We start from the raw sequence: 26959 nt of genomic DNA on the forward strand, positions 1-26959 counted from the left end.
AAGGATAATAAACAAATTACACTTCGTGAGCAAGGGATTTTTCATCCGTACCTAAGTTAATGTGAATACTGCAGCTCTAGTCTGAGGTTATTAGACGTAGAAAGAAAGATGAGGCATTTGATTGTAAAATATGAGTTAGAATTTTGGCAGGGTTTTTTTTTTGTGTTTTTGTTTTGTTTAAGCAGTTCTTGAAAAGGACAATATACTGAAACTTGTGTAGTTATAGTTAAATTAAATTCTGTATACAGTTAAATTAGTGTCTGTTCTTTTTGGACGGAAATAAAATTAGTTCAGTCTAGTTCAAACTGACCTTACATTTTTCCTTAAACAGTGTATATGATGGTGTTAAGGTGATGCAGAACTTTGCTTTCCTGTGTCATCAAGTGATACCTGTTTTACTGAAACTCAAGGTAGAGATTCCTTTATGGTGTCAGTACTACATCCTTGAACATACTTTAGAGACTCCATTATTTATGTTAAATATTGATTTGAGGGTTAACTGGAAATTGAAACTTGTATTGCCCCAAGTTAAATTGCATCTGGTTATGGAGAGAGATCTGAAATATTTTCATCTAGGCCTCAAATCAGTAGCATTAAATACACTCCTGAGTGTAAGTAGCAACACGTAGTAGCATGGAATATCTTGCTTTGTAACTAGCTAATTCCACGATGTGTATGAATAAATACTTGCATTAAGCAGCTTCTGTAAGTCATTTAAGCTTTTAAAGTATTAATTGGCACGTCTTGTTCTTAAAACATCATGCTTAATTGATTCCAGAGTTTTCTTTTGAATTTTCAGTGAAAATATTGCAGGCTGTGAGACTAGCAACAGAGTTGACTTTGAAACAACCATTGCCAGCCTGCTGTCAACAAGTTCCTGCTTTATGCCACCAGTTTGTGAGCATGTTCAGGTAAGGAGAGGAGAGTCTGAGGGCTGGGGGAAATGTAGCCAATGGTTTGAAAGCTGGCAGAATAAATGCTTACTCGTCATGCCTGTTCTACCACTCATTTGATCTAACTTTTCATACTACTTTATGTGGTTCTTCTGCTGTGAAAATGGAAGGTGACGAGTTCTGTAGCAGTGTATCTTTTGGACTCAGACTATGTTTTTAAAAGGTAGAAGTGACTGTAGACCTCTCCAGCTATGTGTTTGTGGTCTGCCAGTAGCAGTAGACCCTGCTTGAAATACAGGACAAACGAGTCAAATACCTATTACTTCTGGAGGTTGTTTTTCCTGAACAGCTTTTAAGAGGCGTGAAGTATAGATTTGAAACACCAAGTGATTAAATTCTTAATGAAACTGAACTGAGAACTCTCCTCTCTGCCCAGACATCAGCTGAACTTACACTTCACTTAAATTATCTTCCTTTTGAAGAGGTTCACTGTTTGACTTGAGGTGGTGCAATTTGACACTTTTTTTTTCCACTCATAGTGGCCACAAATTGTCAATCTGCGAAGTCCAATAGTAAATATATTCTAGCAGCATAGCTTATCAGCAGTACTGTAGTTTTAAAGGCAGACAGAAAATCTTTACCTCTGCTAATTCCACAGTAAGTAAAAAGCAAAAGAAGAAATAGTGAACAGAAATGGCAAAATTATTGAGTCTTTAAAATGTTTGAAGAAAGGTAATTCCTTCAAAGTGCTAGATGAACAGCAGTGACGATGAAAGGTGTTGCCACTTGGTTGTGACCTGCCCTAAGATGCTTACATCATATTTTCTCGGCACATACCTTGGAAAAACTGACTGATTACTCTTTCTACTCGGTTAAGATGGACAAACTCGAGGAGAGTGTGTGCTGAATAGCATTCTGGAATGCGGTTCCCTCCTTAGCGCCTTGAAGAAATGGAGAAAAGTGGGTTTTTCTGTCAGGCCTGCTAGACACATCATTCTAGGAAGTCTAAGCAGTCATGTGGTAGCTGTTGCTAATGTTGGTTGATTCAGTTGTTCTATAATGTTGGCACTTGGCAGTGATAAGTTTTTCATCTCTACTTGTCTGTGTTACAGTGGCTTGAGGAGGGAAGCAAACAATGTTTCTTTCCCCGTTAAGCTTTGACTTAGTAACTGCGCTAATGTTTCTGTATTGCTTAAATTTCTCTATTGCTATGGAGAAAGCAGAAGTACTTCAAAAAGGTCCAGAACTTGGGGTGGATTTCAAGCCTGAATGTTGTTGTGTACATTTTGCAGACATGAATAAAAATAAAAGTTTGACTTGGGATGACTGGGCTAATTCATAGGAGTATAAATGGAATAGTTAAAATGTAACACTTCACTTGGGAAGAGTGAAAACATTTCATCTATCAGCCTGATTTGGCTGTTCCAGGGAAAAAGAATGGCAGAGTGACATGAGGAGGAGTGTGTGAGACACCACAGAAGAACACAACAAGCAGAAACCTCTACACAGTGATCTGTAAAGGTACAAATGGATTAGAGGAGGAATGTGCATGCTTATGTTATTGTGAGATTTAAGCTTAATTTTGATCATGAGTTAATCTAATATAAAATAGCAAAAGGCTAATACTGTGAAGATGACTTTACAGCAATGCTTAAATACTACCAGGTTGGCCACTGGCTGAATTTTGTAAGGTGATTTAATCAGTGATCCTTTATTCAATGTCATTCTCTGCCTGAAATAAACCAACTTGGGCAAGTTTGTACTCACAATTCATCCTGTATTATTAAGACAGTATTGCTTAGAATTTTGTTCAGTCCTTTTGTTTTTTTCTGGAAGCGGTGTGGAGAATATTGGATTTCCTTTTGGAGAAGGCACATCAGATTCAGTATAAGAATTCATTTTTCAGTTCCTGGCTACCTCTAAAGTAGTGGAAAAACACACTTTTGCTGTAGGCAAATGAGTAAGATCACTTATAGCAACTTTTTTTTAGATAAGAAAATCCTGAAATTTAAGTCTCCTGTTATTTTTTTTTCTAACAGAAAAGCTTTTAAGATCAGATGATGATTGGATACCATCCGTTCTATTGAGAGCTATGGTGTGGATATAATTTCCCTCTTGTGAGCTGCTGTTCTCACCAGGTTCCTGTGTGAGTGAAAGCTCACTCAGGAACAAGCCTGAATTTCTGTAGAAATATTGATCAATTTTGGGAGGGAGAAGGCAAAAAGGTGGGTCTCTGAGGCCCTTGCAGGGCTGTTGAATCCTTCTCCTGCCACCACTTTTAGAGTAAATTTTCTTGTTTGTAGTTTTAAGTGTGATCACTCTCTAATTGGCCTGATAGGAGGTAGTATGTATGTCAGTTCTTTATTTCAGCCTATGCAGATAGTCTTGAATAGTAGTTTGCCAGGAGATGGCAGTGAATTACCAGTTTGTACAGCTTGACCAGCAGACAGAATAGCAAAGTGTCAGGGGTGCCCCTATGAGGTCAAGTGCATGCAGGGTGTCCTGTGGAGTGCAGTAGACCTTGACAGGCTTGGAACGTGCAGGTGTCAAAGGACAAGTTTCCCACGCACCAGTGCAGGTGAATAAGAAGTACAACTGCTGATTTCTGAGAGTCCGAAGTGTACTTGTGCCTTCATGAAAACCTCCAGGAAGGCAATGAAAATTAAAGACTCTAAATAGAAACTGTTGAGTGTGGTGTAGATCAGATATTTTTAGGGGATGCATCCATCCAATATTAATATCAAATAGCTTTAGAGAGAAGTGTGGACATCTAATGACACGTATTGTTAAAGAATGTGCTTTCAAATGTAAGTGCCTATTTTGGTTAGCTGATGGACCTGTAAAACACCAGTGCTTCACTCCAGCTATGGCTTCCTAAGAAGTCTAAGCTCACCTGAGGCAGTTATGGCCTTGTCATTTGACATCAGTGTGTTGCTTCTCGTAATGTTTGCAAGGCCATTGCAGAGACTGCAGGACAGATGTTGCATCAGAGAGCATTGCTGCTCTTCAGGGAATCAAAGACCACAGACTGATTCTCTCTCTGGAGCAGGTCCAAAGTAATGGTGTAATTCAGAGGAATGTTCATGAATAACATACTTTTTTGAGATAAATCATAAGAGCAGATAAAAACAGAAGCATGAGATGGACTACTTGTGAAATAGTGGAAAATCCACTCAAAAAAGCTTGGTGACTGTATATGTCCCGATGTATTTCAGATAAAGGTCATCTCAGCAATCAGTTGCAAGGCAGACTGTGGAATGTTTTAAGGGCTCAAGAAGTCAGATGTGCTTCAGAGCTGCAGAGTGTTTGCCAAGGACCTCACTAATGTTGCCAGTTTTGGCTTGCAGTGTTTGTGACTGCATCAGACATGGGGCATCATGCAGCTTATGTTTTAACTTAGTTTTCAACATGATCCTTTTTTCTTAGCAAAACAGAGGATTTGGCCTTTGGATATGGATATAGAGTCCTTCAGCCTTCAATATTAACTGGCACTTTGGCTGAACCTCCAGTGGTTTTATATGAATCCAATGACTCCCATAGGTTGAAAGGGCATAGAAATGTTTATGGTTTGGAAATAGATTGTAAGGAATAATGCCGTGGTAGGTTTTCAGATTTTTCTCTTGTATGGTTTTGTTTGTTTGTTTCCTCTTGCGTAGGTTAGGGGTAGGGGATTTCATCTCACTTTTCTCCAGAGTGTGATATGAAGTGCACTGTCTCTGTTTATGAACTGGCAGGGAAGCAGGTATCTGCCTAGAGGAAATTAAGGGTAGGACAGGTATGTTTTTTTGTTGTTGTTGTTGTTTTTTTACTTTTACCTCCTTTAACCACAGTTACAAAGCTTGAACTTTATTACTAGCCTGTTCAGATGTTGTAGATTCTTCCTTAAGTGAAAATACAGCAGTGCACAAGGAAGAAGTAGCCTGGTTGATTGCAACATTTTGAGATTACCTCATCTAGGATAAATCTCTGCGTAAGACAACTAAATCAGGTCCTTGAAAAAGAATACGAGTGTTCTTTCACACCAACTTTAGTCTAGCCAAGTTAAAGTACTCTAGAAACAATTCTTCCTGATTTAATGTATTTAGCTAACAGTGCAGACCTTGAGGTCAAGCTTTATTCTGATTTTAGTTATTTTATTGATTGACACATGGACATAGTTGAAATGTTAAAAGTAAAAATTTTGGAGGGTTTCTTTCAGTAAGAAAAAGCAGTAATAATGAAGTATAAGTAATAATATACCAAAAAGCAATTTAACTGTGTTACATGTGAATGTTTATAGACCTGAAGAATGTTTTGTGGACGTTAGAACGTGCCTTTCTACCAATTATATCAAGGTATAGAATATTATTTTTCACTGCAGATCCTGCCTTGCTTTCTTTCATTTTATTTACTGATGAAACAGTATAACTTAAAATCATATTTGAGGTCAAATCAGTTAAAACTGATAATAAACTATGAGTAGACAAGCTTTTACTGTATGTTATGTGTATTGTGCACATTATGTCACGAATACTTTTATTTTCTGTTAGTGATAGCCTATTTTTGTCTTTAGCAAGAATAGTGCTAGTGCAAATATTGCAAAACAGGTGCACTGGGAGGATTAAAATTACTATTTTCTTCTGATTTCTGCTTCTTTCCCCATTGCCCGTTAACATACATAAATTCCTGAACATTGAAAGAAGCAGTTTGCTTCCTCATGATTCAGCACCTGTCTCCACTAGTTTTGGCCTAGCAAAGTTCCTTTGCTGTGCCTTCCAGAGTCATATAGTCCCTTAGATCCTTTATCTGTCTCCATGGCTGTGGTGTTTGATGATGTTGCCTTGGGTAAACTGCCATTTCTCTGGCTGTTCTTCTGGTAGAATAGGGTTTTAATTGCATGTTCTACTATTTTGAGGGTGTTAGGTACACTTCTGGGGTTTAAGTTGTTCTTTGGTCAACTTCATACTTGCATCTTAGTAACTTTCCCAGTAGGCTGTGTGTCCTGCACCCATAATGTACAGGTTTTCAACCCTTTAATTTCTTGCTCCTTTCCCATGTGCACTGTAGAAGAGCTATTTGGAGAGAAAGGCAAGGAAGAGGGGACCAAAACCGAACCAAACTACTATCAGGTTACAGTTGCAGACATCACAAGTGAACTGAATTTCACCCCAGTAATTTTACTGTAATAACTTCTTTAAAGCTTGGAGGGGTTGTACCTGAGTGTTGTTGGGTTTTTTTTTCCCCTCTTGTCCTAATTAAGCATATTTGTGGCTGCAGCTTGTAACTGTGTTATGACTGATTCATCCAGCAGCAGGGTGGTTCAAAAGAAGGAGTAGAGCATGGGGACTTGACGATAGGTGAGTTTTACCTTCTTATTCCTTTCAGTTGTTGAGGTATTAACAGAGTATCTCCTACCCAGTATCATGATGCTTGGTGGTGCTTTTGGGAAGGAGGATCTGGGGAGCCAGAATAGTTTTGTCTGACTTTGCTAAATTGGCTGATGTGTCAAAAATCTAGCAGGAAAGAATTGAATCACGTTTTAAAAGGCTGAGGCTATTGTCTAGCTTGATTTAATAGTTAGGAGTCACACAGATTTCAAGCAGCTGACATCAGAGCAGGCTGAATTCTGGCTTTTACCCTCCTCTTAGGCTTGTTGAGTAACCTCCTGTGTCTGCTACTGATGATTTGTTTTAAGTTCCAGATGGATGAGTTTCTGGAGAGAATGTTTTGGTCAATACTGCAAGTAAAGCATTGTGTAGCCATTTTTGTTTAATGTTACTCATTTACAGACACTGTTTGCTTATTGCAAGTGTTTGTTTCTGCTTAGTTCAAGATGGTTGTTCCTGCTGAGAGAACACAAGGTATTTGATGGGAACAGCCCCTGGTCACGGTTAGGTGGAGTGGTTGGTGACCTTTTCCTTTTCTGATCTAGCAAGCTAATGCCTAATGGGGTTTCTTTCAGTCATGTATATGTTCTTTAAGAAGATGAATTAGTCGAGCCGCTACCTGAAATAACTTTTCCTTAGGAAGGAGAGGTCTTTTTCATGGGTCATAACACATCGTCCTGCTTTTCCTGCATGGCTTTTTGGGAATATTAATGCTCTTTGTGAGCCAGTTGCACTGTCTAAAACTAAAAAGCTACAATGTACGAAGTTTTTTGATAACTTGTGCATTTTAGATCCAAGCATCGATCTGATCCAGGTATGAATAGTGCTGTTGGCAGACCTGGTACTCCATTCTGATGGGACTCTGCAGGGACCCTAGACTTGTCTTCTGTAATTGCACAGCCTTGGTGCTGATCAGCACTGCTTAAACCAAATACCTGCATGGTATGAAAGGTCTAAGTGTTGTTCTGCCAGCTGTTTGGCTCTAACAGCAGGATTGTTTTCTTAGCACCTTTAATATCTCCAAGTGAAGTACTCACTGAAAAGATCAATTTGAAAAAGCAAGCTCAGGCAAGTTCCCTTCCTTGCTTCAACAACCTGATAAACTCTTTAAGCCAGGGCAAGACACTGCCCTTCCTGGTGGTACATGGAAAGTAGATGGGTAATAAGTTTCTCCAGGCAAAAGCCAGAAGCCCCACCCTCTTGCAAGCTAGGCTTAACACAAGGAAGCAGCTGAGGAAAAAAGAAGAAATTTTAAAGAACCAAAGTCAAAATTTTAAAAAAATTTATTCCCTCAATTTTATATACAATAATTATTGTACAAAGGGGTAAATGGTCTGTGCTGAGAGTTGTGCATATGCAGCTTAGTAGACAGATTTAATATTCAATTTGAATCTCAGTGCAAGTAGGCACTAAAACATCCAACATACCTTCAAGGTATAAAAAGACATACCAGTTTTACAGGTTTCTCCAGCATATTTTGTTACAGTGCAAAATGCTATAAGATTTCTTTAGAAAATTCATATAAATTAAACACATATTGCACTTGTCCCAACCAAAAGTGTAACAAGTTGTACTCACTGAACTAGTTTGATACATTTTAGAACATTGCTTGCACACATAACACTTCTCCCTAGCCATCTGTGCTTAATATGTGTAGTTGTTATTTCAAACCTTAAATAACTGTTTATAGCTCTTTGACTAATGCAATTCTTCCTGAACAAGATTAATGTAACAAGAAGTCTCCAAAAAACCTTTTCAGTTTTCTTTCTAATAGCACTGTAACTAAATACATGAAAATCAGTCTTGTTTAAATTCATAAGGCAAGTGTATAGAACACCAACCTATACGCCTATTGTCTGGAGAGATATGAAACCTCCAGTTTTGAACACATACATATTTCTACAGTACTTCAAGCTGCTAAGCTAACCTTGCACCACAAACATTTTGTGCAATACCACAGGTAGGACTTTGACTTTGGTGCATCACTGGCTGCTATGAGGCATGCTGGGAGAAGTGGCACAAAGTGCAGTAACTTCATAGAACAGCCTGATTCTAGTCAATACAATCTGGGCACCCACCAAACAAGAAATAGAAGTGAAGGCAAATAACATCAATCTTACTACCTTTGAGTTTCCCTAAATCCTTACAAGCCTTGAAATTTAAAGGAACAAGTGCATATGAGTGCAGATGCTAACTTGGTTCATGCTTGAGATATTTATTCAAAACTGAAAGGTAAGGGAGTAGCTTAGGAACAGATAATTTATTTTTGTTTTTTAGCAAACCAGTATGAACAAAGATGCTACTAAAAACACTGACATATAAAAGCAGAGGAAAAGTAAAATACATGGTAAGCTGAATGCTAGTCCATGTCTTGAGCAGTTCAGGGTTACCTGCAAAATGTCTCCAAGATTGAATATCTTCCTCCCACTTCACCTTAGAGGACTATGCTTACTCCGGCTACATACAAAAAAGAACATTCCTGTTCTGAAAACATTTCTGCATTCAACTCAACTCAGTCATTCAGAACATGGGTGGAAGAAAACCTGATTTCTGGTACTACCACATTCTCTAGATCCTCTTCTGGAGCCACAACTGCAACTGTACAGTACTTTCTAAAAGCAGGTCCCCATCTTCCTTGGATACTACTAGATGTGAAGTCCTGAATAAGGCAATATACTGTTTATACAAGTAATGAGATGAAATCCTAATCTGACATGTTTAGGAGTTCATTATACAGCTAGCATACATTTACACCACTTTTGCAGGTCAAGTGTTCACATTTAAAAAAAAAAAAAAAAGCCAACCAGCTGGGCATTGGATCAGGAGAAGGAACAGACAAGGTTCACAAACTGGAAGGCTGCTGGATTACTGGACCAGGTTCACATTCATTAAGGTTGTCTTCTGACCTCATATACATCAGGAACACAGTGACAGTAGCAAAGGTAGCTGCGTTGACAGGAAAAGCACGGAGCAGTGTAGAAGTAAGACCTCTTGTGAACACCCTCCAGCCTTCTTCATGGTAACTCTTTCTGATGCAGTCTACAATGCCGTTGTATTGTGTAACACCTCCAACTCCATCAGCCTGGAGCCGGGATTTGATCACATCCACAGGATAAGTTGAGAGCCAGGACACAATTCCTGACATCCCCCCAGAAAACAGCAGTTTGGGAATAACGTAACTGTCTTCGGCTTCACAGCCTAAATACCTGGTCATGCAGTCATAGGTCAGGAAGTAAAAGCCAAAGCTTGGAGTCTCCCTTATGAATGTAGAGACCATGCCCCTGTTGATACCCCTCAGCCCCTCCTTTTGATAGATTTTGATCAAACAATCCAGAGAATTTTTGTAGTTCTTCGTTTTTAGTTTGTATTCGCCTGTTCCTTGAAGCTGCATTCTCGTCTTTGCCAACTCCATGGGACAGCAGATGACACACTGGATAGCCCCTGCTGCTGACCCTGCAAGGAACTGGTTTAGAGGAGTGTCTTTTCCAAGAGCACGTAGTGTGTTACCTTGTACACCGAACACAAGTGCGTTAATGAAGGTAAGTCCCATCATGGGTGACCCAATACCTTTATAGAGTCCAAAAGCCTAGTGGAAGAGGGAAGTAAAAACACTTTAACAGTGGTGCTGATAACCTCCTGAAACTATGCAGAAGATACCCTTTCTGGCTCTATCTTATGCCCTAATTTTCCCACGGCAGATCATCAACATCTTGCTTTGTAATAATATTTTCATTGCTGCTTAAGACACAAACATCTAAATATTTTTAGCAGTACAAATATATAGTTGAATGCATCCAGAAAATAATCTTAGTCCATCTGAAGAAAAGTTTTCTGGTAAATTTTATACTTTAGGAATTAGCTACTTAAAATATAAAAAACACCCTTATAGTTATGGTCTTAAAGCTTCAGCAGAAAAAGAAACCTCACCAGTTTGAGTCATTGCCCAGATTCCTTGGATTCTGGAAAAATTAACTATTCAAATAACTAATTTTAAAAGTTAACTTCAAAATATCAACTTCCAACTTAGTAATCTTCCCAGAATTTCTGGCAAATGTCTGACTACCTTTGCCCTGTGCTCAGGTGAGGTTCAGAGCATGCTTTTCTCTTAATCTTCAGTATTGGTAGTTTTTTAAAACAGTTTTCTCACCCTTCTGGTACCAAATATAAGAAGATACAAAATATGCAAAGCATTAATTCTGTACTTACAGATTCTTGCTTTATGATGGACTGAAAGCAATGGAAGGTCCCACGGTAGAGAGGTTTCTCTACATTTTGAACTTGTAGACGAACCTATAAAAAGTTGTATGAGATACTGATTCGTATGGCAAGAGTAGCCTGATCGGTAAAGTAGTGTCTTGTGCATATGGCGATTTGCTCTAGTAATGGGTATGCAAGAGCACAGGCTGGACACTGGAATGCCATATGTGGCAAAATAATTTAAAAATATTCTGTGTTTTGAATTATTTTTTTGGGGTGAAAACATGAAGGGAGGAGGATTACTGACTTCTTGTGAATATTAGAAAACCAGTATGTGCAAGTACAACAGAGTACACTGGATCTAGAGTTTCAGATGGAAGTTTTTCAGTACTAGGTACAATAAGTACTTTCTTTAGCTGCCAAGAATACTTCTGTTCACACTAAGAACTATCTGTACAAACCTGGTAGATTTTTTTTTTAAATTATTCACAAGTCAAGCATGAAATAAGGATAATTGTACAAGGATGGAAACTTTCAACAACACCCCCCACAGTTTCTGGCTACCAGACTTAGGACCCTTCATTAAGATCTGATCTTTTCCAGAGAGTAGCTGGGAAGATACTCTTAAGATGTCTTACTTTGCATGAGGAAGGAATAAAAAGCCACTTGTCCTTTTAAATTTTAGTCTTTTGGTTGGTTGGGTTTTCTAACTTGCTAAATGCAAACAATGCAAACAGGGTCTGGCTGTTTTAAACCTTTAATGTGAAAGATCAGTTAACTTTTCCAAAACTGAAACGGTACATTCTGCTGGACAGGTAGAAGCTACTGCAAGTGCTAACATTAAGGACAATTGGCATGTCTCCTAAAGTCCATTCCAGTTTTTCCTGGTAATTTTTCCTCAACATATTAAAAAAAAAAAAAAAGCCTCAAAGCTCAACCTAGTTCATGCAAAACCCTACACTGCAATGAAGTCAGTAAATTGGTTTCACTAGACTGGAGAAGTTAGAAATCTGTCTTTGATCTCCAGCATGGAAGGCTGTGATGCTCCTCAGAGAAGATGCTGATCAACCATTTCATGCTGCTGCAACTCCAGGGCAAAAAAATTTTAAGACTCTTATTCTGAACAAAAGGAAGTATTACCAGGTCTATGTGAGAGATTCCTGACTGTAAAATCTTTTTATCCCTGATTCCCTGAAGTAAAAAAAAAACAAAAACAAAAAAACAAACAAAAAAAAAACAACAAAAATGAAAGACCCATAAGATGCTGTGGGTCAAGAAAGGACTTGGGGTCATCATTTGTCAAAATTCTATATTCAGGTTAGCTTTCTTTGAGGCAAAAATATTTACAGGTTCAGTATTTTTTTATATTCCTACAATACATCATCATCTTCTGTTTTGCAAATAAAAATTTCAGTTCTCAGTGGCTTTTTAGTCTATAGTTAGTGTGTGCTAGCCAGCCTGGGAAGCTGAGATCGCCTCAGGTCTTCCAAGATGGAGCAGGGATTTAAAACATCTTAGTGTTAAAAGTAGGCTTATAGTAGGATTCAAAGCAAATAAATCCTTTGTTGCTCAAAGTGATGTTTGGGAGGCAGGCAGATGGTTAACATTGCTCAAGAAGCAGCCTGACAAGCAAGTCATAAATCTTACCAACCTGTCAGAATTGCACAAAGTTAAAGTTTTACTTACTGCTATTGTTTCAAACCCTATCTGTGAAACCGGGGGACTTCCACCTGTATGGGCTTTGGAAGAATTACACCTTGGGAACCTTTTTACTTTAAACTTTCTATAAGCTTATCACTAGTAATTTAGAATTAGTTATATTCTGTACATAGGTTGAATTTTCTAGTGGCATACAGCTCCCACTATTTTTGTGGAAGTAATTAGTGAAATATTGACCAATTAAGCCTTGTGGTACGATAAAATATTCAGAGACTAGTGACACTTCAGGTCTAAGAATAAAAAATGGCGCTCTCATTTGAGCACAGCAATGACCACACAGGGGTACTTGCTTTAGCAAACTGCCAGGTAAGGCAAGTAATGCATATTGAACTTTATTTCCTGAGTATTAATGCCATATTCAACAAGCTCTTTAGTGTGTACAACTATAGGTAGGATTAATCATGTGCAAAGTTAAAACCTGCATACTATTATTGCCCAATATTCTTGCTTCCCTCTTATTTGAAAGCAGTTACTAAGGTTTTAGGTCCAATAGTAACACACTGTGATTTCCCATCTCTGAAGACTTGCATAAAGGTACACAAGGCTAAGCAAAAAAAAACACCACACCCCCCAAAACAGTTCAAACACTTAATAATACGCAAAATAGGTGGTTTAGATGTGTTTGAGCAATGAAAGTGTCATCTAAGGTTATGCAGTGGGTAAGACCTCAAGAACAGTGTGCCTGAGATTCAGTTTTAAAGCCTCTCTGTGTGGAAGTGTATACAGCCAGAAATGCATAACAGAATGAAGGTTCAGAATAAGACTTTTCATTTAAAAAAAAAAAAAAAGATCTTTAAACCCCACTCCCTCCATGCCACAGCTGTAGAAGAGGGACACATCAGAAACTAAAAAGGGAAAAAAGCTTCATAAGTCTTTTAGATCTTTATTTGAACTAATACATTTGGGAATAAATTAAGACTGAGAGAAACAGAAGTGTTCACCTGGGCTATACTTACTAGGTAACTCTCCCGTGATGAGGCTTATCTGTCATCTACAACAAAGTAACACTTTTGCTGTTAATGAAGACAGCCCCTAGCTCAGAAAGTAAAGGCAGTTAAAAGCAAAAAAGCAAATTTATACATTACATCAACAAACCAGGGATAAGGAGTTTGCCAGTTCTGAGATCAGCTCAGCTGTGGGTTTCGCAGGATGACTTCACAGTCTTAATCTCTCCCTGTGTGTCCCACCATCCCCCTCCCCGCTTTGTGAAACATGATCACTGGCCAAAAAAAGTGCTTAAAAGCTAAGACAGAAGTAAAATTCTAGCTTATCTAAGCAGCTTTCCCATTGTTCAGTTTTATTAAAAATTTACAGTCTGAAGTGGCTACCAGCTAGCCCTTTAAACATTGCAGAGTTATAACAAGGGTTAATTCTTAACATATATACATATACAAGTTATGCTTTTTATTTTTTTTAATGACTGGTTATAGTTAGTTTTCCCACATGCAGTGGTGACTAATAACATAAACATTAGTATTTTGTCTAACAAAAAAAAAAGATAAATTCTTATGCCACCTTCTAATGGGTATGAAGACACAGCATGCCACACTGTATTTCATAAAACATTTAAAGTAATTCAGAAAAAAACTATATGCTCTATTGTAAAGCAAGATGCTTTTTCTAAAGAAAACATGTTTTGCACTAATACATCTGCTTGAATTAGCCTGGGAGCCCCAGTCTTACAGACACATTTAGTTTCATGCACTAGAAGCTGTTCCCTTTTTAAAACCTAACCCTCCCCCCACATTCTTTGGGCTGAGTGTAGCATTTTAGCAGTTTTGCTGGCTTCAGTGAAATGACCCGTCACCTTAAATTAAGCACATAAAACTTGGCAGAATGGGGTGAGAGAAAAAGACAGCTGTGCGTACACCACCATTAAAAAAAAAAGTGCAAGTCTGGATAATGCCATTTCTGAAAACAGATACTACAATTCAACCCAATTACTTAGCAGGCAAATTCACCATACTCGTGAGAAACATACATACAGTTTTTACTATTTGAGCAGCTTGCACTTGGCTAGCAGGGATTAATACCCACTAGCTTGGAAAATCTGTATTGAATTTACCATGTGCTGGAATACAGAATATGGTGCTAGCCTCAGTAACACTGTTAGCTCTTTGCATACCTAAATTCAGCGAGGTGCAGGTATTCCAAATACAGCTTTAGCAGGTGGCATGCTGTCTGCTGCAGTCAAGTGATCTGGCATAATAATTTAGCGGGAAATATATTGGCATCCTTTCTTCTGTTCTTCCAGTGCAAGACTTTGGATAAGGCTGCCAAAAAGTGACTGAAGTTGTCACCCTGTTCTGAGAAAATGGGCTTGGACCCCTGGGATTCCTGGCTGAAGGAAGGGCCCTTCAGAAGATTTCAAAATCTTATATTTGAACAGGTCTTAGCTACCCTTAGCATGCATAATACATACAGCTAAGTGACTATCAGAAAATAATTTTTACCTTGGAAAGTTATAAAAATATGTAATAATACCTAAAGGGAAGAAAAAGCACCCAGACAAGCTTCATGCTGTGGATTTTTATCCACTTACATATTTTGGCTAGAGTAACAAATTAATGGCTTGAGTAAGTAGCAGAGCTTGAGGGGGAAACAAAACATACATTTTCAAACCCGTAACAAAGCAGGTTTGAATTACAAAGGCAGGGAGAGTCAGTTTTAGCAGTTAGTGATGAACAGCTGCAGAGAAGCAAGCGTCAAATAAAATTAAGTTAAAGGTAAGATCATATTTTCAAATAGGACATTGTTACTGCACTGATGAATTTGTAGTTTAGGCCAACATTCATCATGTTACTGGGCTGAATCATACATACAAAGATTTTTTTCACGGCTGAAGACAGTGGTTGAGGAGGCTTGCTCCAAGGTTGCACAGATTTATGCTCCTACAGCATCTGGGGATGTTTTTTCCTCCCCCATTCCTTGGAAAAGCTTCAAGCTTTCTACATGGAGATAAAGATATTTCATAATCAACCCACCTTAACAGTGTCAAATGGGTGTCCTACCAGCACTCCGGCAGCACCTGAAACAAAACAAATGCCATGGTTATGACTCAGTTTTCTTCCTGAGTCTGGGGTTGCAGTAGCTTGAGACCAAGCACCAGCCCGAGGCGTAAGTGCACAGCATTAGTGGTAGGCTGGGTAAAGAGCATCCTATCAAGTCGGAAGTAAGAGATCTACAGTTCAGTCCTTGAGGCCTGTAGTAGGTGCTTCTGTGCTCCTGTCACGCTTCTACGCCCCAGGAAGAGGTTGAATCGCCTTGACTACAGCATGTGCCATACGGTACGTTCAGCAGTGATTCCTGGCACCAGCCTAAGGCAAGTGCAGTGGGGAAGATACTGTAGATTTCCTCTGGAGCAAAATATTTCAGGTACCTGCCACTCTGAGGAGGAATAATAAACGTGGGAACTTTCTCTAAAGCCAGAAAAAAAACCCCTGCTTTCTGCTCACAGCCTCTCTAGATGTGATGCAGAAGGACTTTTTCTTTAGTCTAGTATGAAAGGCCTTTTTAGCATTTACATGCCACCTATTAGTTATACCACCTAATCTGAATACATGCATTTTGCACTGAAAAACACAAGTACTAGCTGAAAAAAGGAATCCTCTAGCTTCCTACTTCTGTGAACCAGAACTGGAAGTTCATTTATGGCTTTCTCACATTTGCAGAAGGATAACATCCCCCCCTCTCCCTCAGCCGATGTGGCAGAAATGCAAAGCCCACTTGTAGGATGGAGTAGTCCAGGTTGGTTGAGGCCAGTGCAGCGGCAAGAGAGTCCAAGTGACAAAAATAGACACGTTGCACCGTGCTCAGCGTGAAAGCAACAGGGGCTCAACTGACCACGGGGGAATCCCTGGCAAGGCAAGGGTCACCAGGAGGAAGTCAGAGAGAAATTGCGAAAAAGCCTCCCACCAAAACCCTCTTTGCCAGGTTGGCAAAGAGAACAGCAAACTCAAATAACTGAAAAGACGCGAGAATAAATCTCCTGAACACGATATAAGAACTGCTAAAAATAGAAGAAGGAAGGCCGTAAGCAGATGCACAGGGAAGAGCAAGCCGACCACACGCATGCTCTCCTCCTCAGGTTAAAGCTCTCCTCTATTAATATTCTCGGGTCAGAGGGTCCCCGATTCGGCTGCTGCCCGTTCGCTAACCCTGAGCGCTCCCTCCCTCCCCCAGCCGCGCTTTCCAGCCCCCCGGGCAAGCCCTGGCGCTGCGGCCCGGCGCGGGGGGGGACAGCCCGCACCCCCCGTCACAGGGAACCCCGACACCTTCCCCGCCCGGCCTCGGCCCCACCTGCAGCGGAGGGACCGCGCTCATCGCCCCCCGTGCCCAGCGCTATTCTCCGCTCCCAAAATAGAAGCCTCGCGCCCAGCTCTCCCCCCACCTCCATCTCCCTCGTTCCCCTTTTCCTTCCCTCCTTTTTAAAAAAGAACTCTATGGTTTTTTTCCTTCCTTTTTTCTCCCCCCCTTTTTCTTTTACCCCTTCCCCCTCTTTTATTTTTCCCCTTTTTATTTTCCTCCTTCCCTTCTCCCTTTTTGCCCCTCTCTTTAAAAAAAAATAATAATAAAAAAATATTATTTTAGCGCTCCTCACCGCCGACGCATCCCGCTAGGAAATCCAGAGCCATGCTGGCACCCTCCGTCCCAGCGGGGCCCAGCCCTTTTGCGCGATGTGGCTCCGCGCAAATGCCGCCGCCCGCCTCGCCGCCCGCCCTTTCTACCGCCCCCCCTCCCCTCCCTGCGCTGCGCGGGGGCCGGGCCTCGCCTCTGAAGGGGCGGGCAACGGGACAACTCCCCCCCATCGCCCGCAACCACTGGCGGCTGCGCCGGGGCGGCTCCGGGCAAAGGGCGGGACAGGGATGGGACTAACGAGGATGCGGGAGGTAGTGGATGAGAGCGGGGGAGGGGGCGGCTGGAGGCTCGGCCCCGCCCCACAACCTTTGCAGCTGCATCTGGAGAATTAATCAGAAGTAAAGACAGAAATAAATTTGGGAGGTTGGGAATGTGGTGGTTGGAGGCGGGGACAGAGCATCCCTTCTGCGGACCATCAGTAGCCCCAGAGTTGTTTTGGGTGGTTCATGGAAGCTGTCCGGGGGGCATCTTGCTCTCTGGGTGAGGCGTTCCTGGGCACTTGTGGTTGGAAAGCTGGTGGAGTTGATGTCGCAAGGATTCTGGAGGATTTGCCTCCTTTTAATGAGAGTGAAATGCCTGCAACAGTTATTCTATGAAGGCAGGCTGAGAGAACCAAGGTTTAGCCTGGAGAAGGGGAGACTTTATCATGGGCTTTCAGTACTTACAAAGATACTTTCAGAGCTTATAAACATGGAGAGAGGCTTCTTAACAGCCTGATTTAGGTTATATAAAAGGAAGAAATTTTATATTATGAGGATGATGAGACACCAGAACAGGTTGCCCAGAGAAGTTGTAGATGCCCCATCCCTGGAAGGGCTCAGAGTCAGGCTGGATGGGGCTTTGAGCAACCTGATCTAGTGACAGATGTCCCTGCCCATGGCAGGGGGCTTGGACTAGGTGATGTTTAAAGGCCCTTTCTAACTCAGACCACTCTGTGATTCTCTAACGACACTCCCCAAGCTTCTCAAAGATAGAGTGGCCAGCGCCAGCAGCTGTGGACTCTGTGCTAACTTCTGCCCTCATGGCTCAGCTGCGAGTGCAGGGATGAGACCCCACCTCTGAAGGTGAAGGCCATAAATCAGTTGCCTGCTGCCTGTGGTGCTTGGCAGAGCACCAGATCTCCGTCTTACATGTTGCTGCTGTGCTTCATGTTGCAGAACAGACTTCTCCCCTCCCTGCAGGGTTTTCTCATTTTGTATTAACTCTGCTTTCCTGTTAACGTTACCTTGCTTCAAGGTGCCCTGGTGCCAGAGCCTTTAATCGAGCAATTCAGGCCGTTGACTGTTTAAAAATGGAGCCCTGTTTAAACTGCTTGTTATTTTCCTGCGGGCAACGTCTGAGACAGGGGAATACCAGTGGCCGAGAACAATAAGTAGCCAATTCGAGCTTTGTTTAGAGTAACATGAGCTCTTCAGGGCCTGCAAAGTCAGCTTTCAGCTAGTAAGTTCTAGAAGCAGAATGGAAAAGCAGTTGGAGTGTTTTAATTTTTCTTATTTTTTCTTTTTTTTTTTTTTAAATTTTAAATTGCTTTCCATGGTATGGCAGTGCTTTTCTAGGTGTAGCAGCTTAATACAAAGCCAATAAAATCTTGCAGTGGAACAGCACATTAAAAAATCAAGCCATTTTTTAGCTTCTGTGTGAAGAAAACACACAAATACAAGGATGCTTCCAAAGAAGTCTGAAATTACTCCTACAGTACAAATCCTGAGAACCTGTCTCAGATTTAGCAGCTCTTGAACCAACATTGCAATTAATAAGCAGATAAAATGGAAATGCAAAGCATTCAATGAATACTTGACCCCATATCTTCTAATCTTTAGGACATTCATTTAGGTTCCTTCTCATCTCTAGGCACTTATCAAACCAAAACAAGCATCCTGGTGTCTCTAGGATGCTTTGGATTTCCTGATGCGCCCAGCTGGCCCACCTGGGGAGAACCTGTTGGTATTGGAGAGCAGATGGGCAGGCTGGTGCTGCCCTTTCCTGTAGCACTGAAGGCTTCAGGATCTGCCCCTTGCTTTCTCACACTGTTCTACCCTCTAGCAGGGACTTCAGACCTTGTCAAACCCACACACCTGCAGCCAGTCCTTGAAACCAGAGTAAGTCCTGATGAAGCCTTTTTCCTCAAATGTTTTCTCCAAGTAGAGGTGGCAGTAGCTCTCTGGGAATCTTCTCCACTCTGGCATGTGCAAGAGGATCTGCCATCATCCACTCAGCTCTGCAGGTAAAAGTCCGTATGTTAAATTCATGTCTTGTAGCACAAGCCTTGGAAGCATCAGCCTAGCCTAAAACATTCCTGACCAAAGGGGTTTTAATCTGTTACTCAAATCCTCTGATCTCCCAGGCAATCTGTTGTAGAAAAATTACTTTCTCCACCAGGGTTCTGTAATTCTAATGTCTGCCCACAATGGACAGGGAAAATAATTTATTTCCTCTCTCTTTGCAGGCATCTTTTAGCTTATCTGAAGACAGTTTCAAATCTTGGTCTTTTCTTCTCTGAATTATATTGATTACTATCTTTTTATCTCAGATTCCTCTTAGCCTCCTTTCTTCCATTGATCTGAAGTTCCTTGATGCCTATATCCTTGCTGAGTGAGTAATGGGAAATTACCTTGGGTATTGCAGACAAAATTCTTGTTCATATTTCTGCATATGAGATCAGATATAGGCAAGAATTCTTCTTAACATCTCATAACATGACATTGCTGACTTACGGGCAGCCTGTGACACACAGTGTGTCTCAGACTCTTTTCAGCTGTGTGCCACAACGTTCCCTGTCTTGTACTTGCATTTTCTTTCCACATAGTTATTCCTAACTGTCCAAGCTAAATTGCTTTTTCCAGATTGTTTTTCTGGTTTGTCAAGATCACTTGAATTCTAATCTTGCTGTTGATGTTTTGCAGCCCCTCCCATGCTGTTGCAATCTCCAAAGGCCTGTCTTGTTCCTGCATGCCAGAGCTACTCCTAATAAGCTTTATTCAGTTCTACTGAATGTTTTACTCTGTGTTACTAAACCCCACTACAGCAGGCATGACCTTCAAATGGAGTGGGGGGTGTGCTTTATAAACATGAAGGTCTCTTTGGTATAAAGTTTGAGATGCCAAGGGTTGGTTCACTAAGGAATGAGCCTGGCTTTAGTGTCACTGGGGAATTCCCTTTTGTTCATATTTTCTTGCCTGGAGTTTTGTTTTCAGCTCAAGTTACTCTTGTGAAACAACGTTGTATGAATCTAGAGGAGTTGATTAAGCTTGTATGTGGAGGGGGACAGTGAGTCAACAGAGGTGCTTATATTTGTGTGTAGCTTCCATAGGAGCTTTGCAATAAAGGAAAGGAAGTCTAATAATATTACTTAGACCAGATGTTTTGTCATTTAATCCAGGGTCTTATGTGGGCAGTGCAGATAGAGTTTTGGAGAGCAGAGCTAACCTGATGCTCAAGGAAATCCCGCTTCAATGGTTCTCCTCTTCACTCAGGCTGTTTTTCTAGACAGTTCAAAAGCTATGTCTGATCTCCATCTGCTTTGTTGATATGTGATGCCTTAAGCTCAGAGTGTGACTCAGGTGTCTTTGGGAGCTCTTGTGCCCTTCAGGCTTTGTAGATTCAGCTCAGCTGTGGCTGCCTTCCCTGTTTTTCTGCTGAGGTAGATCCAAACATAACTGTCTGGGATGCATCCCCTAGAGAACTGGAGTGAGGGGTGGTGCTTTCTCTGCTTTCTCCTTTTTTGGGACCATTTTCCTTCCCTGTTGGCTGGTGAAATGAAATGTAGGCTCATCAAATAGAGAAAGCAGAAAAGAAAGAGCTGACAGCAGCTTGGGGCACATACAGGACCTATCAGCATGTGGCAGCAGCTGCCATGTATCTGAGAGAAAAGGTTAATTTTATAGTTTAATGTCATCCTTCAAAAAGCCTCTGCCCTTTGTCCCATTGTCTTTTAGATCAAAACGGTGGCAGTTCAGGTGAAAGTGGCTTTGCAGGTGATGCTGGAGGGGTGAGATAGGAGAGGAGGTTCCCTTTCATCCTTGTGATCAGAAATTACCCTGTCAACCCGCTCCTGCCCTTGATGGTATCCAGGGAAGATCTGGGAGAAGGTGAACACAAACAGAAACCCAGGAAAGGGAACTAGGAGGGCAGGGAGGGGAAGAGAATAAGGAGGAGAGTAAAGAAACAGCAGGGCAAAATTAACACTGCAGGTAAATTAAACATGAAGAGAAAGAGCAAAATTCTGGTTGCAGTGGCGTGGAATAAAATACACATTGTTGGCTCAGGTGTTTCAAAATCTTTATGTTTGCTTGTGAATTTGGCATCAGCAACTGGCTGTGTCTCAGCAGATATGTTCCACTAGAATGTGAAGGGTGGTGGATGAGGGGGTCTCCCCTTTGCTTCCTAGAAGTTAACTGGGGCTTGGTTATCTCTGGGGCTACCTGACAGGAGAATTTCCTTTCATTCAGCCTGCTGTGCTCAGTCCTTTCCTTACCTTCTGAGGTAATGCACTGCTACGTCATCACAACTTGGTACTCATCACATCACCCAGAGAAATGCATCAGTTTATCTTTTTAACTTGAGCTGGGATTGGATTTTCAGCTTCTCCTTCCTAGCACCTATTTGGGGCTCTTGAATCACACTCCAAAGACTCTTTGCAGTACCAGCTTTCTCTGTGCCCTGTTAATGTGAACCTAGCTGGCATTTACACCATGTACATGCAGCTTTGTGAATGTTGCACTTGCACTAGTACAGAAGAAAAACTTAGAGGCTGAGGTGCTCTGTGGAAACACCTGGTGTCTCAAAAAGATTCTTCTCCAGGTGAATTCACTGAGTACCTTGGTGTGGACTCGAGTACATTTTCTTTGTTTTCCTAAACACTGTCATGTTCATTGCTCCAAATGTACTCATTGTCTCACTCAATATTATGTTTGTGAGTCGGGTCATTAGGATACTCCAGATCCTCAGGATGCAGCTATCTTTGAAGACAGAGCAGCTAAGGCATTGTTCATAGTGGACTAGATACCTTTATTATCCATTAACTTTATGACCTTGGGTGGCTTTTGGGTATTCTCTGACGTTACTATCCCACTGGCTTCAAAGGTACTGTATATCCAATGTTGAAACTTCCCAGCCTGATAAATTCTCCTGATAAGGCTAGTATTTCAAAGCATGAGATGTGACAGATGCATTTGTACAGGAGTCAAGTGTTGTTGAAGCAGAGCTGCTTTGCTTATAGATCTGCTGATGCATAGAGGCTTTGTGATTCCCCAAAATGTCCTAGTCATGATTCCAGGATGTGAGACCCCTTTTTGTTCCAAGGGAAATCATGGCAGGCAAACAACTGTCTAAGCTAATATCTAAGGTGCTGAGCTTCAGGCAGAGACTGAGAGGTGCTGTAGGAAGGGAGTGGCTTAGAATGCTGTAAATTGTGAATTGCCCTGAAAATTTTGGTATAGCTCCAACTTTCCACACTTTACCCTGGTAAAGTGGAAATATTTTTATTGTGAGGCACACTATCTTCTGGAAATCCTGATCCTAGTCTTTTTAAGCAGAAGTGGCCAAGTTCTGACATGTACCTTCTGGTGTTTGTCTCTGTCTGTGTTCCATGTGTACTGTGTATGCAGAGAAGCGGTTTAATTTGGTTGGTTTTAGATATGCTCTTCTCCAACAAAACAGTATAACCTGCACTTAAAACAGGAATCCAGGAAGAATCCAGGAAGAATACATTCCCTGTTCATAGCCAGTTGTCTGCTGTTTTGCTTGAAATAGAAATCCATAGCCAGCCCCACTGGGTGCTTCCCTGGAAGCAGATCAGAGGTGAAGACATTGAAAAATGGGGAAAAGCTGCCTACAGGCAAAAAGTCCTTTCCTTGGCATTACCTTTAATTTCAAAGATCATATATACTATACTGATGAGTCTTTTCCTCCTCTGCCATGTTTCTTTTAAGCACTCAGCAAGAAGGCTGGAGAGGACAGACCTACACAAATATACTCCAGCACTGGGTCTTCTCTTCTTCATAGGTCCCGTTTTTATTCTTTGGCCAGTGCTGGTACTATGATGGCTAAAACATGATAATTATTTTTTTGTTATATTTGGGGAAGGAGCTGAGTCCAAAAAAACCTGAAATACTCATGTTTGCTGCAGGTGGAGTGAGTTTCTTTGCTGCTGGCCTCCCTCAGAAAACTGCACGTGAGGTCAGATCTCCAGCAGAATCCTATTGCCAAGCTACTTGGCAGCTCAGTTTTAAGATGCCAGAGACCATGAAGAGGCACACTGAGATAAGAGGGTGGTCACTGAGTCCAGTTACCTGAATTAGTAACTACCTATCAGCCAAGCAGCTTTGCCCATCTCTCCCGCTGCACATTACTCAGTCACTCAACAAATACACTTGTGACTGGTGACAGTGAACAAAAACTGTTGGGAAATCATTCAGAAAAGGAAGATAAAAACTCAGGAGTTGGCATCTTTATAGCATTTTCCAGCCCAGCTTTACAGACAATATAACCTAAGCCTCAGGCCCTTTCTGTGAAGAAAGAATGTGCAGTTATGGCCATTTCATAGATAAGGAAACTGGTAAAACTGATTTGTCCTAGGGACACAGGAGGCAGAGCTATGAGGAGAACCTCTTCTGCCTGCCTCCTATCTTTGTTTTTAAGCCACCCAGTTCTTACAGGAACATTTCTGTGAGGCAAATGATTTTTCACTGCCAACAGCTATACAAATATACTTTCAACACCATGTGCTTGAAATCCTCTGGCACAGTTTACATCCACATGCAAAGTCAATGACTGGGAGACCAGGTCTCCAGCTGAATCTGAATGCTGTTATTTAACAGTGTAGACACAGAGGACTATGCACCAGTCAGTAATGAATGAGAAGAGAGAGCCAAAAAAAGTGGGAATATATGGTGAGACAATACTACTAAGGTGTATTTACCGACATATTTTTAGTATCTTGGCCTGTCTTCAAGGCAGCTTCCTGCTGGGTCAGAAGTGGGCTTGCAGCTGTCACGTGGAATACGTTTGTTGTTGCATTAGTCATATAGGAATGGTACCCATTTCTTAGAAACTGAAAGAACAGGGTTAGCAGAATGATTAATGTGCCTTTGCAGAGCCTTCCTGAGTACTCTGGGAGATGGGGCTCATACAGCTCCTGAGCAAACAACAAGGAAAGAAAAAGAGTCATAAGTGAGGCTGTGAACTTCATATGATATTCAGATTCCAGTACTGTTAGTACTGGTGTCTGAGTACCCTTTGCTAGCACTGGAAAAAAGCCACAGAAACTTCTGGCTTAGACCTCAAATTTTTCTCCAGCTCAAGCCCATGGAAAAGGTCAGGAGGCACAGAATTGAACATTTGCTGATGAAATGGGTCTATATTCCTACTAGGAATGTGTACACTGCTTATGATCCTTTATGGCAGAGATCCCTGAATTGGTATTGCTGAAGTTAGCATGGGTAACAGTAGCTTTTTACCCCAAGAGTATGGGGATCTTCACTGGAATTAAACTTGCTTTGCAGCAGAATTTTTAAGGGAGATGCTTTGTTTTTGCTTGAATGCATTCATTAATTATTTCTGTGTAAATTCACTTGTTTTCCACTCCTGTGAGGTAAAAAAAATATCTTAAATTCTTTTGTATATATCCCCTCTTAACATAAGCTCATAATAATGCTGGTAGTTCAAAAAAGTTCTCTTTTGTGAACTCACTGGTGCCAGGTTTGCCAGTTAAGTATCTTTATAACAATCTTTCCAGCATGATTTCAGCAGCTGATATCAAAGTCCTAAATAATAATGCTTCACAATTATAGAACTGAGTTTTCTTCCAAATTTCTAAGTAGCTCTGAGGTTGTTAAATCCCATCAACTCAGTTTCAAAGGGAAGAAAGACTGTTGGCTAGTCCAAATGATGTAGCATCTTATGCATTTTTCACTGGTGTACAGCAGAGTTCTGAGGGACACACAGTTTGAGAATACTGGAGAAAAAGATAGAGAGCCATAGACTGTGAAGAGAGCACTGAGACTGCACCAGCAATGGATCTGGGGCTTGTTACCGTTCCTACCAAGACAGCTATGTTTTACTGTCTAATGCCTGAACTACTACTACTGCTAAAAAGGTTGAGGGTTCTAAGTTAGTGCCTTCATGACAAATACTGAGTGCATTGTTGCTTGGTGAGGAAGAGGAGGCCAGGAAGGTGTGTGCCTCCTGCTGCGAGGTCATTGACTACATTGTCTGTTCATTAAAGTACAGAAAATATAAAAAAGGTTGGAAAGAGGCTCAAAGTGCAATTGGAAAGTCAATAACAGTTCTAATATCCCCTCCCTCTATCACAGCCAGAAGCCCTTCCAAAGTGCTAGCGATATCTTCTGACATAAAATCCTTCACAGGAGTTGACTGAGGTGATTGACTAGTCACCTTTCCCCTTTGTTGCTGTAAAGATTAGGGTTTAGGGGGATGAGTTATATGACACTTCAAAAGAACCATGACAGAAATGTAATTATTTTTATATATATATATATACTTTTTTTTTCCACATGGGTGTTTGTGTAGCATGAGTGCTAACATTGTTGCTTTCACCTTTTCCCATGATTTACCCCTGGGAAGAGACTTGTGGCTCTCTGAGAAGTGCCTGAATCCTTGCAATGACTTCATGGCACTGGGCACACAGCACACTGGTTGTGCTGATGAGAAGATTAGGTATAGGAAGATTGAGTGACTTTCCCAAAGCCAGAAAATCTGTGTCACTTCTTAAATTACTGCAGTCATCTTCAGTTGTCTTGAAAATGTATCTTCTCTTCCTTGGAAATGTGTGTAGAAACATTACAACCTTATATCAGCTTTCCAGGGGTGAAATCACTGCTGATTTATACCTGGCTACAAGTGACACAGTTGCCAAAGCTCAGAGTGGTTTCCCTACTGGTTTTGTTTGCTTTGCTGTGAAATTCCTGCTGTGAATGTTTGAGTCCTTGAAATTATTGTGTTTTTCATGAGTACCTGAGATAAAGGACAATGAGACACTTTGATTTGAAAATCCATAATACAGCTGGAGCCAGAAGGTTCCACCCCCCTTTCCACCCACCACCACCCAAGCCAAGCTCCAGGTTCTGCCAGCTCAGCAGTGCTAGTGCCACTCTCCCCCGTTCCGCAATGTGCAAACAGCCCAGTGACGTGGAGGGTCACATTGTTTGAACAGCCTCTGCAGTCAAGGAGTTTTTCTAAAATAAATCAGACAGGAATTAATGGATGTGCATGCGAGTGTGATAACCACAGTGCAAGGGGAATAGATAATGCAGCATGTTGTGACATGAAACGAGGCTGGAACATTTTCTCAGCAAATCTGGCCTATGAGCGAGCAGGTGGTTGCAGAGGCAGAAGAGCTTTCGCTTTTCAGGACAGGTGGAGTTGGGAATGTCCTGGGAGTGATCTATGGAAGAAGAGCGGTAAAGGGAGGCCCCTGATTTTTTGGTGTCACCTAAAAGATGTTATGTAACATTGATTAACCACCTAAGGTCTCCCTGTCCACCTTTCCTTTTGCTCCATACACTTGCAGCAGTCCTCTAACCCCACTCCTGCTATAGCTGTGGAGCAGTTTTCTCTGCCTGGGCAGGCAGGCAGCTGCCTCTTCCTGTGAAGCAAATTGAGTGTTTCAGAAATCATGCACTCTGCAAAATTAAGGCCTTCCTCACTTTTCTGTCACTTAGTTTCATAATATCCTGCAGATTGCTTCATATCGTCAGAGCTGCCTTTTTGACCTGACAGCACCTTCCATGCTCTGCTTTCTTAAAATCCTCTGTGAAATTCACCCATTTGCAACAAATGGCCCTTAAACTGCTTTGCTGCTGGAGGAAAGGACTTGTGAGTTGTTTCTAGCAGCATGCTGTCCCTTGTGGAGCCTCAAAGCCTGCTTTTTGTGTGTCCTTTCTTAGGATATGCTCTGAGAAGACCAACTGGGTTGAGAACAGGCACAGTCACTCATCCCTGCACAGGTATGGACCACAACATTTCTTCACAAGCTGGACTAGCAGCAATCTTTGTCAGTCCTTGGACATCATGTCAAAGGATGACAGGAATTACTCATATTTGAACCTGAAGAACTTCCTGATAATTCAAGACTTGTTTGGGCAGGTTTTGTTGGGCTGCGTCTGTTGACCTGTGGCATTGGGAGGG

The 26959-nt window shown here is 41.3% G+C and overlaps 1 protein-coding gene across 5 annotated transcripts; it reads right to left on the reverse strand.

The window, feature by feature from the left end:
• Positions 1-7524: 7524 nt before the first annotated feature.
• Positions 7525-16872, reverse strand: SLC25A29 (solute carrier family 25 member 29). 5 transcript variants are annotated; one of them, XM_051621231.1, is made up of 5 exons: positions 16776-16803; positions 15160-15203; positions 13132-14448; positions 10466-10549; positions 7525-9845 (listed from the first exon to the last, which is right to left on the reverse strand). In XM_051621231.1, exon 5 carries the CDS (start codon positions 9810-9812, stop codon positions 9102-9104), a length of 711 nt encoding a protein of 236 aa, XP_051477191.1. In that variant the 5' UTR covers positions 9813-9845; positions 10466-10549; positions 13132-14448; positions 15160-15203; positions 16776-16803; the 3' UTR covers positions 7525-9101. The 5 variants fall into 5 exon arrangements, with proteins under 5 accessions (XP_051477191.1, XP_051477189.1, XP_051477192.1 ...); XM_051621229.1 differs by lacking the exon at positions 13132-14448 and having other exon boundaries at positions 16776-16872; XM_051621232.1 differs by lacking the exons at positions 15160-15203; positions 16776-16803 and having other exon boundaries at positions 13132-13166; positions 14301-15153.
• Between the last annotated feature and the right edge of the window lie 10087 nt (positions 16873-26959).

Source organism: Apus apus, chromosome 5 (genome assembly GCF_020740795.1).
Source record: "Apus apus isolate bApuApu2 chromosome 5, bApuApu2.pri.cur, whole genome shotgun sequence".
NCBI classification, from domain to species: domain Eukaryota; kingdom Metazoa; phylum Chordata; class Aves; order Apodiformes; family Apodidae; genus Apus; species Apus apus.